Consider the following 16,573-nt stretch of genomic DNA (forward strand, 5'->3'; position numbering starts at 1 on the left):
TCCCCAGTGGGTGGGCCTATGCCCTCCAGTTCCATGCATGACTGCGCCCCTGCCCAGTCATGGGAAAGTCGTAGTTTAGGGCCTGATTTTCCTTATGAACTGTAACTCAGTAAAATCTTTGAAATTGTTCCATGTTTACTTTTGTTCAGTATAGTTTACCAGCCTAGTGAAAAGCTGTGTTTACACAGGTAGCCCATGCTGATATTTCTTCACCAACTAGATCAGCTCTGGAAAAATCTGATTTGATTGGTCAAAGACAAATGAACTGGCAGGCCCCTGGTTCGTTTGTACTTGGAGGCTCTTTTCTGTTTGTGGGGTTGATGCTGCTGCTATGTCTGCAAGTTGTATATAAAAGAAAAGCTATTTAGACATGTAATATCTCCTACATGTGAAAAGGTATTGTCCAGCTCTCTCACAGTACTTTGTTTTTCCTCTTCTTCCTCAGGCCCACAGATATCTAAGGGAAGAAGTGAAAACATTTCAGGGAAAACCCATCATGGTGAGTACATGTACTGTTCCTTACTCATGTGAGACATGCTGCTTTTCTACTAAGTGATTTCAGTGCCAACAGAAAATGTATTTGAATTCAATATTTTTGAAGTTGAGTATTTTTGCATTTGTAATGCACAAATTGAGTTCATAAGTTAAACTTGTATTTCATGATTTGAAACTGAATTGAATGAATATTGCATTCAATTTTAAAATTCAATATAAATGTCCTTGAATATTTTAATTCAATATTTATATATTTGTTTCAATATGGTTAATATTGCATTCATTGTCTGTGTATAAAGTTTACAAACTAATTTCAAGTTGACCAAGTTTCATATTCAGTTTTTCTATTTGGCATGATTCATTCATTTTCTTCCAATGAATTTGCCTCTAGCGTTTGGGTTATAAGCCTTTATCACCCCATTCCTGAAAGCTATGACTCTCTGGAACATAGTCATTCTGTTCCCCTCTATGGACACATTAAAAGGGAGTGTGACAAAAACAGCAATTTGGCCCCCATTACAATTTAGTTGAGTAGCCCTGTCATAGACCCTCTTAACCTCTCTAGGCTAGATGGGACGCTACTGTCCAACCTGACCAACATCCAGTGACAGTGCAGGGTGCCAAATTCAAACTACAGAATTGTAAATATTTAACATTCTTGAAAATACACATGCAATATGTCAAATTAAAGCTTGACGACTTGTTAATCCAGCCACGGTGTCCGATTTCAAAAAGTATTTACGGCGAAAGCAAACCATGCAATTTTCTGAGGACAGCGCCCCATCAAACACAGACAATCATACACTGCTCAAAAAATAAAGGGAACACTTAAACAACACAATGTAACTCCAAGTCAATCACACTTCTGTGAAATCAAACAGTCCACTTATGAGGCAACACTGATTGACAATAAATTTCACATGCTGTTGTGCAAATGGAATAGACAGCAGGTGGAAATTATAGGCATTTAGCAAGACACCCCCAATAAAGGAGTGGTTCTGCAGGTGGTGACCAGACCAATTCTCAGTTCCTTTGCTTCCTGGCTGATGTTTTGGTCACTTTTGAATGCTGGCGGTGTTTTCACTCTAGTGGTAGCATGAGACGGAGTCTACAACCCACACAAGTGGCTCAGGTAGTGCAGCTCATCCAGGATGGCACATCAATGTGAGCTGTGGCAAGAAGGTTTGCTGTGTCTGTCAGCGTAGTGTCCAGAGCATGGAGGCGCTACCAGGAGACAGGCCAGTACATCAGGAGACGTGGAGGAGGCCGTAGGAGGGCAACAACCCAGCAGCAGGACCGCTACCTCCGCCTTTGTGCAAGGAGGAGCAGGAGGAGCACTGCCAGAGCCCTGCAAAATGACCTCCAGCAGGCCACAAATGTGCATGTGTCTGCTCAAACGGTCAGAAACAGACTCCATGAGGGTGGTATGAGGGCCAGGTGGGGGTCGTGCTTACAGCCCAACACCGTGCAGGACGTTTGGCATTTGCCAGAGAACACCAAGATTGGCAAATTCGCCACTGGCGCCCTGTGCTCTTCACAGATGAAAGCAGGTTCACACTGAGCACGTGACAGTCTGGAGACGCCGTGGAGAACTTTCTGCTGCCTGCAACATCCTCCAGCATGACCGGTTTGGCAGTCATGGTGTGGGGTGGCATTTCTTTGGGGGGCCGCACAGCCCTCCATGTGTTCGCCAGAGGTAGCCTGACTGCCATTAGGTACCGAGATGAGATCCTCAGACCCCTTGTGAGACCATATGCTGGTGCAGTTGGCCCTGGGTTCCTCCTAATGCAAGACAATGCTAGACCTCATGTGGCTGGAGTGTGTCAGCAGTTCCTGCAAGAGGAAGGCATTGATGCTATGGATTGGCCCCCCCTTTCCCCAGACCTGAATCCAATTGAGCACATCTGGGACATCATGTCTCGCTCCATCCACCAATGCAACGTTGCACCACAGACTGTCCAGGAGTTGGCGGATGCTTTAGTCCAGGTCTGGGAGGAGATCCCTCAGGAGACCATCCGCCACCTCATCAGGAGCATGCCCAGGCGTTGTAGGGAGGTCATACAGGCACGTGGCCACCCACACTACTGAGCCTCATTTTGACTTGTTTTAAGGACATTACATCAAAGTTGGACCAGCCTGTAGTGTGCTTTTCCACTTTAATTTTGAGTGTGACTCCAAATCCAGACCTCCATGGGTTGATACATTTGATTTCCATTGATAATTTTTGTGATTTTGTTGTCAGCACATTCAACTATGTAAAGAAAAATGTATTTAATAAGAATATTTAATTCATTCAGCTCTAGGATGTGTTATTTTAGTGTTCCCTTAATTTTTTTGAGCAGTGTATTTCGTCCCGCTAGGCACGACACAAAACTCAAATAACTATATAATTTGTGCCTTACCTTTTGAAGAGCTTCTTCTGTTCTCACTCCAATATGTCCCATAAACATCACAAATGGTCCTTTTGTTTGATTAATTCCATCGTTACATCTCCAAAATGTCCATTTATTTGGTGCGTTTGAGCCAGAGAAACACTGGTTCCAACTCGTGTAACATGACAACAAAATATCTAATAAATTACCTGTAATCTTTGTCCAAACATTTCAAACAACTTTCCTAATCCAGCTAGGTATTTTTTAACGTAAATAATCGATAACATTTAAGACGGGATAAACTGCTTTCAATAGCGGATAAAAACAAAGTGGAGTGAGCTTTCAGGTCGCGTTCCCCAACCACAACAGTACACTAGACTCGACCCTCGTTCTGAACAGCCCTACTTCTTCATTTCTCAAAGGGAAAAACATCAACCAATTTCTAAAGACGGTTGACATCCAGTGGAAGCGAAAGGAACTGCAAGCAAGTGCCTTAGAAATCTAGATCCAAGTGCCTTAGAAATCTAGATCCACATAGAAAACCCATTTGAAAAGAGTGACATAAAAAAAAAAATCCTGGATGGTTTGTCAAATAAGGTCTGTTATACTCAGACATCGTTCAAACCGTGTTAGAAACTTCAGTGTTTTCTATCCAAATCTACTAATATGCATATCCTAGCTTCTGGGCCTGAGTAGCAGGCAGTTTACTTTGGGCACACTTCTCATCCGGATGTGAAAATACTGCCCCCTAGCCTAGAGAGGTTAAGGATAGCATTTCCACTCTGTAAATAATCTTGCTCTTGTGATTGACTGGGTGTGAACCGTGTCTCCTGCACAGTACTAGACTCTGTTGGCCAACTTAACTAAAGCCTATAGGGATGAGTACAGGAAGCTAACAAGTCTCCAGCAAGGTTACTCATCAAAATGGAGAGGACATTGGTTACATTTCACCCCTCTTTGACCTCATACTCAGACATCACGGCACCAATATAGCTGATGGGGTTCACTCAATTCAGTTTAAAATCATGAAATAAAAGTTGAGTTTATGAATTCTATGATTCAATGTGTGCATTACAAATAATTGTATTTTTATTCTGTTGGGACCGAAATGGCTCCTTTAAGATTTAGTTTAGTCAAGGGGGGGCAATGCTTAACATTAGTCAACGGTGTAACTCTGAGATCAGATGATAGGAGTGGGGGGAAGCAGGGCTGTGTGGACTACCTCAGACTGTTTTGGAGGCAGCTGTTATGCGGTCAGGTCAGTGACATGTAAAGGGGGTTGCTGTCTTGTTGGGAGCATGTGGCTGAGCTGTGGCTGCACAACAGTAAGGTCACCTTGAGTTTGTGCCTAATATAAGCGTCTGAAAAGGAGTAAGTCCAGCCAGCAGTCTCTGTCTCGTTCTGTTCTAAACTGGTCTGAACTCAATCTCCAGTCATCTCCCCCATTCAAGATGTTATGACATTGTCCACATTTCATTCAACCACTCTTCTTTAGCAGTAGTTGATGATTGCCAGTATTGTCAAATGTATCTGGCATAACACATTCAGGCTCAATTTCAAATGGTTATCATTTACAATGTGAATTTGATTGTTGTGCTAAATCGAGTAGCTTAATGCCTCAAACTCCAGAACTATGATTTGACTTGCATGATGTTTAAGGCTGGAAAAAGCGGTACCCCCCCCGGTGATGATCAGTATCGCGCTTGGAAGGACCCAGGAGCACTGTGACTGTGGAGGGCTCTCTTCATCTCTAAATCACTACCCTCTCTTCCTCTAACTTTCCCTCCCTTTTTCGTCCTCTCCCTCCCTCCGTCAGCACAGTGTGACTGACCTAATGACCGTGAGATTATGAGATCTGAGGGGAACAAGGAGCATGGCCTCTTACCTTCTCTGTGAATGGCAGTGTGGGGAGACGATGTAATGTCAATGTTTATTTTACTGTACATTGTGTTTACATGTCGTGTTCATACTCTCCATTTCCAGTCCTTTACACATCTTCCTGTCGCTCTCTTGCTCTGTCTAGGCTCGTATCAAGGCCATCAATACATTCTTTGCGAAGAATGGCTACCGTAGTGTACCGAACTCCAGTGTGTACAGCCAGCAGGGCCAGTCCCAGTATAACTCAACACACCTCTACATGCAGCAGGTGTTCAGCCCCCAGCAGCAGTACCCACTCTACCCCCTGGTGCCACCCACCTGGAACCCATCGCCTGCCCCTTACTTCCAGACCCCGCTGGTGAGGCCTGCTTGATTGTTGTTTCCTGTTGTAACTAAAGGTCGACCATTATGATTTTTCAATACCGATACCGAATATTGGGGGACCAAAAAAATTTATCGGCCGATTTATGTATATAAATGTTTTTTTGTAATAATGACACAACAATACTTAATATAATACATCAATAAAAATAGATTTGGCCTCAAATAAATAATGAAATATGTTCAATTTGGTTTAGATAATGCAAAAACAAAGTGTTGTAGAAGAAAGTAAAAGTGCAATATGTGCCATGTAAAAAAAAAAGCTAACGTTTAAGTTCCTTGCTCAGAACATGAGAATGTATGAAAGCTGGTGGTTCCTTTTAACATGAGGCTTCAATATTCCAAGGTAAGAGGTTTTAGGTTGTAGTTAATATAGTATGTATAGGACTATTTCTCTCTCTACCATTTGTATTTCATATACCTTTGACTATTGGATGTTCTTATAGGCACTTTAGTATTGCCAGTGTAACAGTATAGCTTCCGTCCCTCACCTCGCTTGTACCAGGAACACATCGAAAACAGCCGCCCTCGAAGCATTGTTACCCATCGCGCCACAAAATCTGTGGCCCTTGCAGAGCAAGTGGAACAACTACTCCAAGTCTCAGAGCGAGTGACATTTGAAACGCGATTAGTGCGCACCCCGCTAACTAGCTAGCCATTTCACATCAGTTACACCAGCCAAATCTCGTGAGTTGATAGGCTTGAAGTCATAAACAGCGCAATACTTGAAGCATTGCGAAGAGCTGCTGGCAAAACGCACGAAAGTGCTGTTTGAATGAATGCTTACGAGCCTGCTGCTGCCTACCATCGCCCAGTCAGACTGCTCTATCAAATATCAAATCATAGACTTAATTATAACATAACACACAGAAATATGAGCCTTTGGTTGTTAATATGGTTGAATCTGGAAACTATCATTTTGACAACAAAACGTTTATTATTTCAGTGAAATACGAAACCGTTCGGTATTTTATGTAATGGGTGGCATCCCGAAGTCTAAATATTACTGTTACATTGCACAACCTTCAATGTTATGTCATAATTACGTAAAATTCTGGCAAATTAGTTCAACGAGCCAGGTGGCCCAAACTGTTGCATGGTTTGGTGCAGCCGTTCAACGATTGTGCTTTTTTCGCAAATGCGCCGTTGTTAAAACATCCCCCTCCGTTACATCGATTATATGCAACACAGAACACGTTAGATAAACTAGTAATATCATCAACCATGTGTAGTTAACTAGTGATTATGATTGATTGAATGTTTTTTATAAGATAAGTTTAATGCTAGCTTGCAACTTACTTTGGCTTTTTACTGCATTCGCGTAACAGGCAGGCTCCTCGTGGAGTGCAATGAGAGGCAGGTGGTTAGAGCGTTGAATCCCAGAGCTGACAAGGTACAAATCTGCTCCTGAACAAGGCAGTTAACCCACCGTTCCTAGGCCGTCATTGAAAATAAGAATGTGTTCTTAAGTGACTTGCCTAGTTAAATAGGTGTAAGGTGTAAAAAATATTTAAAAAACTCCTCCAGAGTGTGTGTTAGTTGCCATGGGTACACCCAAGTGTTGGGTGTACCTGTAGGAACTCAAGTTTCAGATGTAATTGTATGATCATTCTGACAAACATTTTTAGAACATGATTCAAATAATTCTTTCTGCAAATTGCTCCTATAAATACAAACCTCTGAACCTAATGATGACATAACCATGCGCATAGAGGGGTTCAGGCTGGGAGACAAACCACTCTGGGTTCATATATGCCCCCAAATCTTCCTTTCCTGTTTCCACAGTCGACACCAGTGAGCAATAAGATTATGAGATCTGATGATCTGGGTAGGTGATTTAGGAATGGTGGACTTCATCTTCAACATGTCCTCTTCAGACCCATGTGAATTTACCCTGCGTCAGCTGTAACACACATCCTTCACATTGCGCTCTGGGGTCAGAGGGGGCATGACATTTACTAATGTATCACTGTCAGGATCAGCTAATCTTGTAAGAGCTGTGTCATAGAAAACTGAGGTGATTTGACTGGTGGCCATTTTTTCACCTGCTTTTTCTCCAGGCCCCGTTCCCCAACAGTGGCTTTGTGAATGGCTTCAGCACCCCTGGGAACTACAAGACTGGCACCAGTCCCTTGGGCCTCGGACGACCGCCCTTCAACAGAAACCGGTAGGTGTTTTCTCTCAGGGCAAGAACCCCCATCCGGCTCCATCAGAAGGCTTTATTAGATGGCTTTGACCCAATGATGACATATCGATGCGCATAGAGGTGCTTCAAGCTAAGTGATGAAGACTTTTGGGTTTTCCTTTCTCTCACTCCCTTTTCTTTCTTTCTCCTCTATCTCTATCTATCCCCCCAAAGTCACTAGTCTCTACACTTGACCCGATGAGCGTTAAGATTATGAGATCTGAGGGTTCAAATGTCTTATTTTGCTGTCCAAAGTGGTCCAGTGAATTAATCCACAGCCCTACAACATTAGATTCTGTTTTAAAAAGCCAGTTTGACTAGCACCAGTATGGTTGTTGTAATTGAACAGACACTGTAATTTAGTGCACATAATGGTATTTATGTTCATCAACAAAGCAAGACTGTTTTTTGGGCTCTGCAGTCATATATAACTGGTTGTCTCTTACTCCCCACAGTGTCCCCCTCTATTCTAGAAAGAATGTAATCAATGCCTTCAGGTATAAATTATCAGATATCAATCATGTCATCAGTTGATGCTCTCTCACTTTCATTTCATCCCGTGTCATTCTAAAACATACGCGTTAACAAGCTACGATGTTAATCCCGATTTTAAACCATCCATGTAATGCTACATTGGGGTGTCCTTGGGAACGGTGGTGAATGGCAACCCTCAACTGATATTTTAGATGGCTAGCGTAACTGACAAATGACACTGATTAAATTTTATTGGTCACATGCAGATGTTATTGCGGGTGTAGTGAAATGGTTGTGTTCCTAGCTCCAACAGTGCAGTAGTATCTAACAATTCACAACAATACACACATCTAAAAGTAAAATAATAAAACATTAATTACATTTACATTTGTTGTTTGAATATGGGATACAGCAAGTTCATTACCCGCTTGTGCTGAGCAAACCAAAACCATTCCCTTAGTGTTCTATACAGGAGCATATTTACAATCCCCTTAATTTACCATCTTAATGTTTAATGTCCTGTCCTCCTCGTCCTCTGCATGAATCATACTGGAACCCCTCTAGTTGTTTTGTGATCATATCTTTAGACTGAACGATAGATGGCATTTATGCTTGAGCGATTGAGCTAAGTTGATATGACTGACTGATCTTCCTTTCCTCAGGAACCACGCGAAGAGCCAGCCCCGGCCATGTGACGAGACCCCTCCCTCTGTTACCCCCGTATCCCCCCTGGTGGATGGCCTGTCGGGCCCCTCCAGCGCTCCTCCTCCCCGGGCGGCAGGGGCTCCCATGGGTAGCACCCCTGAGCCTGGCCCTTTGCCCCCCACCCTCAGGGACACCCTGCCACTGGCTGCAGAGGGGATGCCCAATGGAGACCTGGGCATAGCTGGCAGGGGCAGGTCAGTCTGCACAGAGACCCCTTCATACATCCATCCACACACCCAACAACCTGCTCATACATGAAATGTGATCATGTCCCTGTTGGGCTTTATCAAATGGCTTTGACCCAGTGATGACAAATCGATGCGCATAGAGGTGCTTCAAACTAAGTGATGAAGACTTTTGGGTTTTCCTTTTTCACTCCGCTCTCTCTCCATCCATCTAACCCCCCAAAAAGTCACTAGTCTCTACACTTGACCCGATGAGCGGTAAGATTATGAGATCTGAGGGTTCAAACTGGTCTGTCTTGGCCATCCAAAGCCTCCCCAACAAACGATTACATGTTTGCTTATGGTCATCTCTATGCTGTGTGTAACATGTTTATCTGTTGTAGGAGAGGCAGCTACAGAGGGATGCGGAGGAAGAGAGAGGACGAGAGGATCACGGTCAGTTTTCTGCCATTTAATTTCCTCTATCCCATGTTTAGTGTGGTTTATACCTCCTATCTCACCCACATGGTCAAATGTGTCTTCTGTGTTTTGGTGTTCAGAGGCCCATCCCTCTGAGCGAGATAAAGGTTCCACAGCCCAAGTTTGACCTGGCGACCTCCAACTTCCCTCCGTTGCCTGGGTGTGTGGTCAGCACGCAGGGAGAGCCCGTGCTAGAGACTCGCATGTCTGATGTGGTTCGAGGCCTCAAGGTGACCAGCGACAAGGTGAGGAAAAACCCTGTTAGTTTTTGCCTCCTGACCACTTGATGTGACAGAAGTGGTCTATAATAACTGTTTTGTCTGGTCTGTCACTTAATCCCAACTCTTACATTCCTCTTACTGTAGTTAGTCTCTCAGCCAAACGTCATGTCTTTCACCCCTCTTAAGTCAACTATGTCCATTTCTCTTATTTTCAGCCTGATGTGAATAAGGAGTCTGAGGCCCCTCCTGCTAGTGCCCAAAAGGAGGCTGTGAGTGCGCCCAGTCAGGTCGTGCCGGCCCACAAACCCCCCACCCCTCTGGTTGTGGAGCCCCCTGTTCCAAGGTATGGTTTACCTCTGGCTTATGGCTGCAAAGATCTGCTGTAGGGAGTTTTATGATTCAACATGATTTCACTGTTGGAAATGAACCTTATTGGTAACCTGTTCCTCTCCTGTCTGTGTAGTGTTGCTCATCCGGTGAAGAAAGTGGAGAAGCCTGAGCCTCATGTCCAAAAAGAGCTGGCTCCACCCCCCACACCACCCTCTTCTCTGCCAACCCCCCCACAGCCCGCCGCTGCAACCAAACCTACGCCCACCCACAGTCAGTCCATCTCCACTGCAACACCATTTCCCGCCACTACCACACCTGCACCGGTAAGACTTCACTCACTGCCTGGTGGATTTCACTGGATACATAATGCATTGGATAGAATGTTGTCAGTTAACATAACTGGTTAAATAGAGATTAATGAAGAGATGTCAGGCCCTAGTCATCCTATGTCTATTTTCTATTCTCTTTTTTTGTCTTCATCTATTCATCCATCCAACCAGGAGTCAAGGAAACTGAGCTATGCTGAGATGTGCAAGCGGCCAGCCACCCAGCCTCCAGCGCCAAGCACCTCCCCAAACCCTCCCACCTCCCCGGCCAGCCAACCCCTGCGTGAACTGCGGGTCAACAAGGCCGACGAGCCCGCCACATCCTCCAGCAGCGATGGGGATAGGCCTGAGAAACCCGAGCGGCCTGGAGAAGGCCAGCCCCACCTTGATCCCTTTGGCTCATACTGTGGGGTTAATGGCCCTGCCCGATCCGGAGGGATGGGCCTAAAGTACCGGGAACAGCAGAGAGGTGCGTCCATGAGCCGCCGCATCTCCCCCCAGGGCTGGGCCAGAAGGAGCGGGAAGGAACAGAACATTCCCCCCCGGTCACCAAAGTAGTTTAAACAACAACCAACAGACTAACAGAAAAACAAACACAAAGCTATATACGTGTGTGTATATATATGTAAAGAGATAAATATATATATTTGTGTGTTATTGGATGAAAGAACACATTCGCGTTCTTCATCTTAAAGACCCCCCTGAAGCTCGGTCGGACATCCGCTGACCTTTGTTTAGGAAAGACTGCAAGCGGTAATCATTTTAAGAGGGGGCCGACACGAGTGTTACAAATCATAAACTGACGGACTTGTTTGAAAGAATAGCGAGAGATGCTTACATGCTGCCTCACCTTGGTTAGCTTGAAGGCTGGGCCCTCCACTGCTAAATCTATGTTCATTTGATTTCTGTCAGTGGGGGATGGGGGACAAATGTACAGTAATGCCTTGTATCACCAGAATACTGGTAGTTGCAAAGGGGAAAAAAGGAAAAGAAAAGAGCTGTTAGCAAATCTAGTCATTATGTGACACAGCAAAAGATGTGGACAATCCACCAATATGACATCGTTATGAGTTGATACATATGATGCAATTTGTTGTTGGAGGGGTTGGCAAGTGATTATTTTGGCGAAGGGCTAAGGATAGCTCATAAAATGTGTTTATGTAGGTTGGAAGCGAGAGGGCCACATGGTTTTAGAGAAGTGCCTGTTTTGAACTGTTCTGAGAGAGTGAGTTGGGAAGCCTGTCAAGCTGCACTTTCTTTTAGGTGAAGAAACAGTCTTGGATGCCTGTCAGCTAAGAGTCTGGAATTATTTTGTTCAGAATCAATGGGAAAATATTAATTTATTAGAATCAATGACTTTATTTTCACGGTTGATGGAAACTTTTGGTATACCCTTGCTTGAGTAGGACATTCAAACCTTTACGATAATGGTGCTTGGATACCGTGCACATGTGGGGAAAAGTTTGGATAGTCAGGCTGTCGGTCACTGAATTGTTATATTTTCCACTCTCCATTTCCTATTACTTTGAAACATATGGTTAAATGTTTGAGTTGTTGGTCCCAACTGTCTGCCAATCCTGTTTAGTTAAAATATGCTTTGGTTGGTTAATGACGATTGCGCCAACCATTAGTGCATAATCTCTCCATCCAGGTTCAAGTTCAGTAGGCGCAAGGTACTCAGAAGTTTTCCTATATGAACTGCTTGCTTTTGTTTTTTTTAAGTGGTTTAAGTTTTTATTTTTTATTTTTATTTTTTATGTTTTTTTAAAGTGGTTTGCTACAGTGTGTTATGAACATGACCCACCAATCCATTGGTTGGGATTTGAGTGGATCAGGAAATGTTCTCATGGGTAACAGCTCATGAGAAAGGGAGGAGTCTTCCCTTAGTGAAGGTATTTGGTAGTTGATGCAGTCAGCACTCGCATTGTAGACACCTGACACGTTCAGTTATCATGAATTTGACCATTTTATACATAGCCTTTTTAAAGGGGCAGTCTGCAGTTGCTACATTCATTATTGGACCTATTATTAATTTATGTACCAACTTGATTCTTCAAGTATCAAAGCTTTGTTCCACTGTCATACCCCATCAGAACCCAAAATATAAGCCTGTTTTACTCCAATGTTTGTAAACAGAGTAAATGCAGACTAAATCTATATAGCCTCAAAACATGGTTAAAGCGGTCATTTTTATGCATCCATAGCTCAGTCTATGAATTTGAGCTGTTACATTTCTCCAACCCCATCCCTCAGCTTTTTACTGTAACAGGGTAGGGAGAATGCTTTGTTTCAACTGCTGATTGTCATTTTAAGAAGAGTAGTTTTAATTATTTGTGTCTTGCATAAAGGTTTAACCTGTTGTATTAATATGTACAATTAATTGTACCTATGTGGTCAAATGCAGGATACCTGCGTTAACATATACCTTCCTATTTATGTCTTGATGGAACAGGTGGTCTTTATCATCAAATAGAAACCTTTCCACCCCAGATATCTGGCCATTTCAACGTGCCATCATATCTGCAACATGTTCCAGAGTAGTCTGCCATGCATTTTGGTAGCTCTTGTATCATGTAGAATAGGTTAGATGGTATTTTATAGAGTAGTAATGGGATCCCAAGCATGAAACTAGTCTTTGGTACTATGTATTTGAGCTTGCTCATTTTAAAATGGCCTGAATTCTGAAGTCAAGTAAACGTACTCAGTTCTCATTCTTTTATTTGTTGGCATCAGGAATTAATCTATAAAGGAGCTTACTGGTTTAGAGCAGCGATCACTGGAATTTTACGTCTTTAATGTAAATAAACTTTATTTTAAAAACTTTAAAAAAATAAATTTGTCAGTAAAGTTCTTCCCCAGCAAGAGTCCGGTTAGTGTTCTGACTTCTCAATTTGAGTTGATAACATGCAGTACGGAACCTGTCCCAGTATGAGATTAGGGGTGGCCAGTGGAGACTTCCAGGTGTGGTGATAACATGCGGTACCGAACCTGTCCCAGTATGAGATTAGGGGTGGCCAGTGGAGACTTCCAGGTGTGGTGATAACATGCAGTACCGAACCTGTCCCAGTATGAGATTAGGGGTGGCCAGTGGAGACTTCCAGGTGTGGTGATAACATGCAGTACCGAACCTGTCCCAGTATGAGATTAGGGTTGGCCAGTGGAGACTTCCAGGTGTGGTGTTGGTAGGTGTTTAGTGCTTATCGTGTACAGAGGGCTGTTTTCTTGTCCGTGAAATGCTGTCGAACTCATGTCCGTTTTGGGGTTATCCTTTTTCAATGTTGCTGTTGATTCATTGAGCAGAGATTCTGAAGGGTGATAATGATGAGTCACGTTATTTTGTGATGGGATTGAGGGCAGAGTGACTGTCGGATATTAGAGTTGTGGTGTCTGGCTAACTCATAGGATTAGGATTTAGCTGCTTTTTTCCCTTGTACATTTCACTTTTGGATTTTCTCTTTACTGTCTTAGTTTCCTTTTGATTGAAGATTTGAATGCATATCTCACGATTGTTTTAAATTCCGTACACGTCCATTGTTTGAAAAATGGAAGTTTGCGTAATATTAGGAGAGTTGACTTGACATGGGGAGCATCAACCTTCAGATCTGTTCCTTTTCTATGCGCTTGCAAACACATAATTCAGCCTTTGTATTAATGGATTGAACACTATCCAGACCATAAATGTATAGAGATCATTATGTGAAAATAACTTTTTTTGCATGGACATTGCCATTTTAAAGTAGTCAACTGGGTGGGGATTCCTATGGCTTGGGAACAATCAACCAATTATCAGAGCATTGACTGCCAACTAGCGGCCACAAGTAATGAATTACTTAAGATTTGTTTCTAGACTTCAACACTGTAGCTGGTGGTAAGTTGCCAATTTTAGCTTTACACTTTTTTTTCCATTATCAGAAGAAAATTGACTACTTTAAATGGAGATGGCCTCATTGGCACAGATACAACATTGTGATCTCTATGATCCAGACCAAAGTCAAGCAGGCAAAAAGACAACCTTGGGAACTTGTTCCAACACAACTGTTTCTGGGTGGGATGTGGAGAACTCGTAACCCTCCTACTGTTGGACGGAAAAGCTGTCAGTTAATTGATAATGCTCCCTGTCTCTTGATTGGCCAGTTATGCTTGATTAATGTATTCCTATTTGAGGGAAGGCCACTTGTGTAGGTCTGAATGTTCTTGTACAGATTTTGCGCCTAGAAGGCTAATCTTTGGTTAGGTTTTGTTTTTCTCCCTCTCTATTAGTAAGCACATTTTCCATTTGAGTAAATCTTTTGAGAGTTCCTCAGTTTGACTTTAGTTTTTTTATGTACTCTGATGTACCCTTTTTCTTTCAATGCATTTAATTTTTTTTGTGTGTTTTTCCCAAAATGTGTGTGTGTAGTATTTCCAAAACTTATCTGATTTGCTACTTGGGTAAAGTGAGAATTCGGGGGACTGCCTGGGTGCTAGCAGTGTAGTAACATGTTATCTATCTAACCACTGGGCCTATGTTGTTTTATATTTTTACATCCATTAATGGCTAAGTTAAGAGCAGCTAGTGGTGTTGTGGAATGAAATGCACTAACTTTTGTTTGAAAATAATCTCTTAATCCTGTAAGGTGTAAAATCATTTTAGATGTCTACATTGAAGAAAAGGTGTTTAGCAGGTTTGCTGAAATTATTACAGGAATAGGGTTTTATTTTTCTTTAACTGTTTTGATTTAGTTTTTGTAGCACTTCCCTGCTGGGACAAAGGTGTTGGAGGGGGTGCAGCTGGGACATGGTAACGTACGAGGGTGGGATGTGAGACACTGAATTACTGATTTAATAGATGTCTGAACAAAAACTTAAAAGAATAATAAAGTACAAATATTTCTTGTTTTTGCCTTAGATGCTGATTCTGGGTCCTGTGCTTGCATTGATTTTGCCATCTGTGTATTTCTAAATGTTTTGTGTGCGGTACTCTGTGGTCTTGTCCCCGACATCTGTGTTAAAAGTGTGTGTGTGTCTCCACCAGTTATACTTTAACAGTCTCCTTTCTTCATGTCCAAATAAACGTTTCAGGCCAAACCAAAATTCTAGTGCCTTCTCAGTGTTGAGCTTTTCCTTCTCTGCAAAGTAAAAGTAACAAATTCACTTTCATTTTGAGCAGGGCAGGTTTAGTGGGAAGGCAGAAATGTGTGGCGCTCGTAATCCCATTGAATTTGTTGTTCACGTGAAATACAGAATTATGTGCCGTGGTGGGGGTGTGTTGTATCAGTCATGAGTTTCCAAAAGCTTATAAGAACCAGAAAGCATACAAGGTCCTCTAAGAAATGAGTATTCTTTGGTCATATGGAGGCTGTTTGTAGACCTTGTGTGTATGCATGTTTTGAATCTCTCATGACAATGCTGATAATTGAATATGCTGCTCCAATAACATGACAGCTCCTATAAAAAGGTGTGCAAGCCCAATGGTGGTGGAAGCAGGAACATATACACACTTGTTTGGTGAATGTTGTATCATTTCAAGGGGGAACATGTATGCGAATAAACACTTTGCATTGTATTTATTGAGTCAAACTATATAGTGGGGCAATATAATTGTTTTGTCATTGCATGAGTGCAGTCCATAAATATCGAACTTGCTTTTGATATGCTTCCCAAATTTCCAACTGTACACTGCCATCACGTTGCAGACTCAGGTCTTAACCTCTCAAAATCAAGTGCCGCTAACAGTTTTGTTCTGGCATCAGCGTGGCTTTCAAAATATTACATAGACATAACTCAATCTTCTATATACCATGTATGGTATTTATCTTGTATGTCGCTGGGGCCGAGCTTCCTGCCATCCAGGACCCCTATACCAGGCTGTGTCAGAGGAAGGCCCTAAAAATGTTAAATGTCTCCAGCTACCCAAGTCATACTGTTCTCTCTGCTACCACACAACAAGTGGCACTTATCCACCAAGCCTTGAACCAACAGGACCCTGAACAGCTTCTACCCCCAAGCCATAAGACTGCTAAATAGTTAGTTAACCAATAGCTATCTGGACTATTTAGCTGCATTGCCCCTTTTGCACTAACTCTTGACTCACATATGCTGCTGCTACTGTTTATCCTGTTGCCTAGTCACTTTAAGCCTACCTATATGTACATATCTACCTCAGTTACCTAGTACCCATGCACATTGACTCAGTACTGGTACCCCGTGGCCAAAAGTTTTGAGGATGACACAAATATAAATTTTCAGTCTACTGCCTCAGTTTGTACAATGGCAATTTGCATATACACCAGAATGTAATGAAAAGTGATCAGATAAATTGCAATTTTTGAGGATGACCTGGTGTCAGGAAGGGCAGCAAAGAAGCCACTTCTTTCTAGGAAAAACATCAGGGACAAACTGATATACTGCAAAAGGTACAGGGATTGGACTGCTGAGGACTCGTGTAAAGTCATTTTCTCTTATGAATCCCCTCTCCGATTGTTTGGGGCATCTGGGGAAAAAAGCTTGTCTGGAGAAGACAAGGTGAGCGCTACCATCAGTCCTGTGTCATGCCAACAGTAAAGCATCCTGAGACCATTCA

General features: G+C 42.8%; 1 protein-coding gene across 2 annotated transcripts in view; it reads left to right on the plus strand.

The window, feature by feature from the left end:
* LOC112254653 (la-related protein 4) overlaps positions 1–14,887 on the plus strand; it is a 35,347-nt gene extending 20,460 nt beyond the window's left edge. For both annotated transcript variants that reach the window (XM_024427382.2, XM_024427383.2), the window contains exons 8-16: positions 446–499; positions 4,891–5,103; positions 7,187–7,293; positions 8,448–8,684; positions 9,059–9,110; positions 9,215–9,379; positions 9,571–9,698; positions 9,819–10,008; positions 10,186–14,887. In XM_024427382.2, the coding sequence (XP_024283150.1) occupies positions 446–499; positions 4,891–5,103; positions 7,187–7,293; positions 8,448–8,684; positions 9,059–9,110; positions 9,215–9,379; positions 9,571–9,698; positions 9,819–10,008; positions 10,186–10,569 (1,530 nt within the window). In that variant the 3' untranslated portion in view covers positions 10,570–14,887. The remainder of the gene's footprint in view (positions 1–445; positions 500–4,890; positions 5,104–7,186; positions 7,294–8,447; positions 8,685–9,058; positions 9,111–9,214; positions 9,380–9,570; positions 9,699–9,818; positions 10,009–10,185) is intronic.
* Positions 14,888–16,573: the final 1,686 nt, after the last annotated feature.

This window comes from Oncorhynchus tshawytscha, linkage group LG07 (assembly GCF_018296145.1).
Source record: "Oncorhynchus tshawytscha isolate Ot180627B linkage group LG07, Otsh_v2.0, whole genome shotgun sequence".
Taxonomy (NCBI): domain Eukaryota; kingdom Metazoa; phylum Chordata; class Actinopteri; order Salmoniformes; family Salmonidae; genus Oncorhynchus; species Oncorhynchus tshawytscha.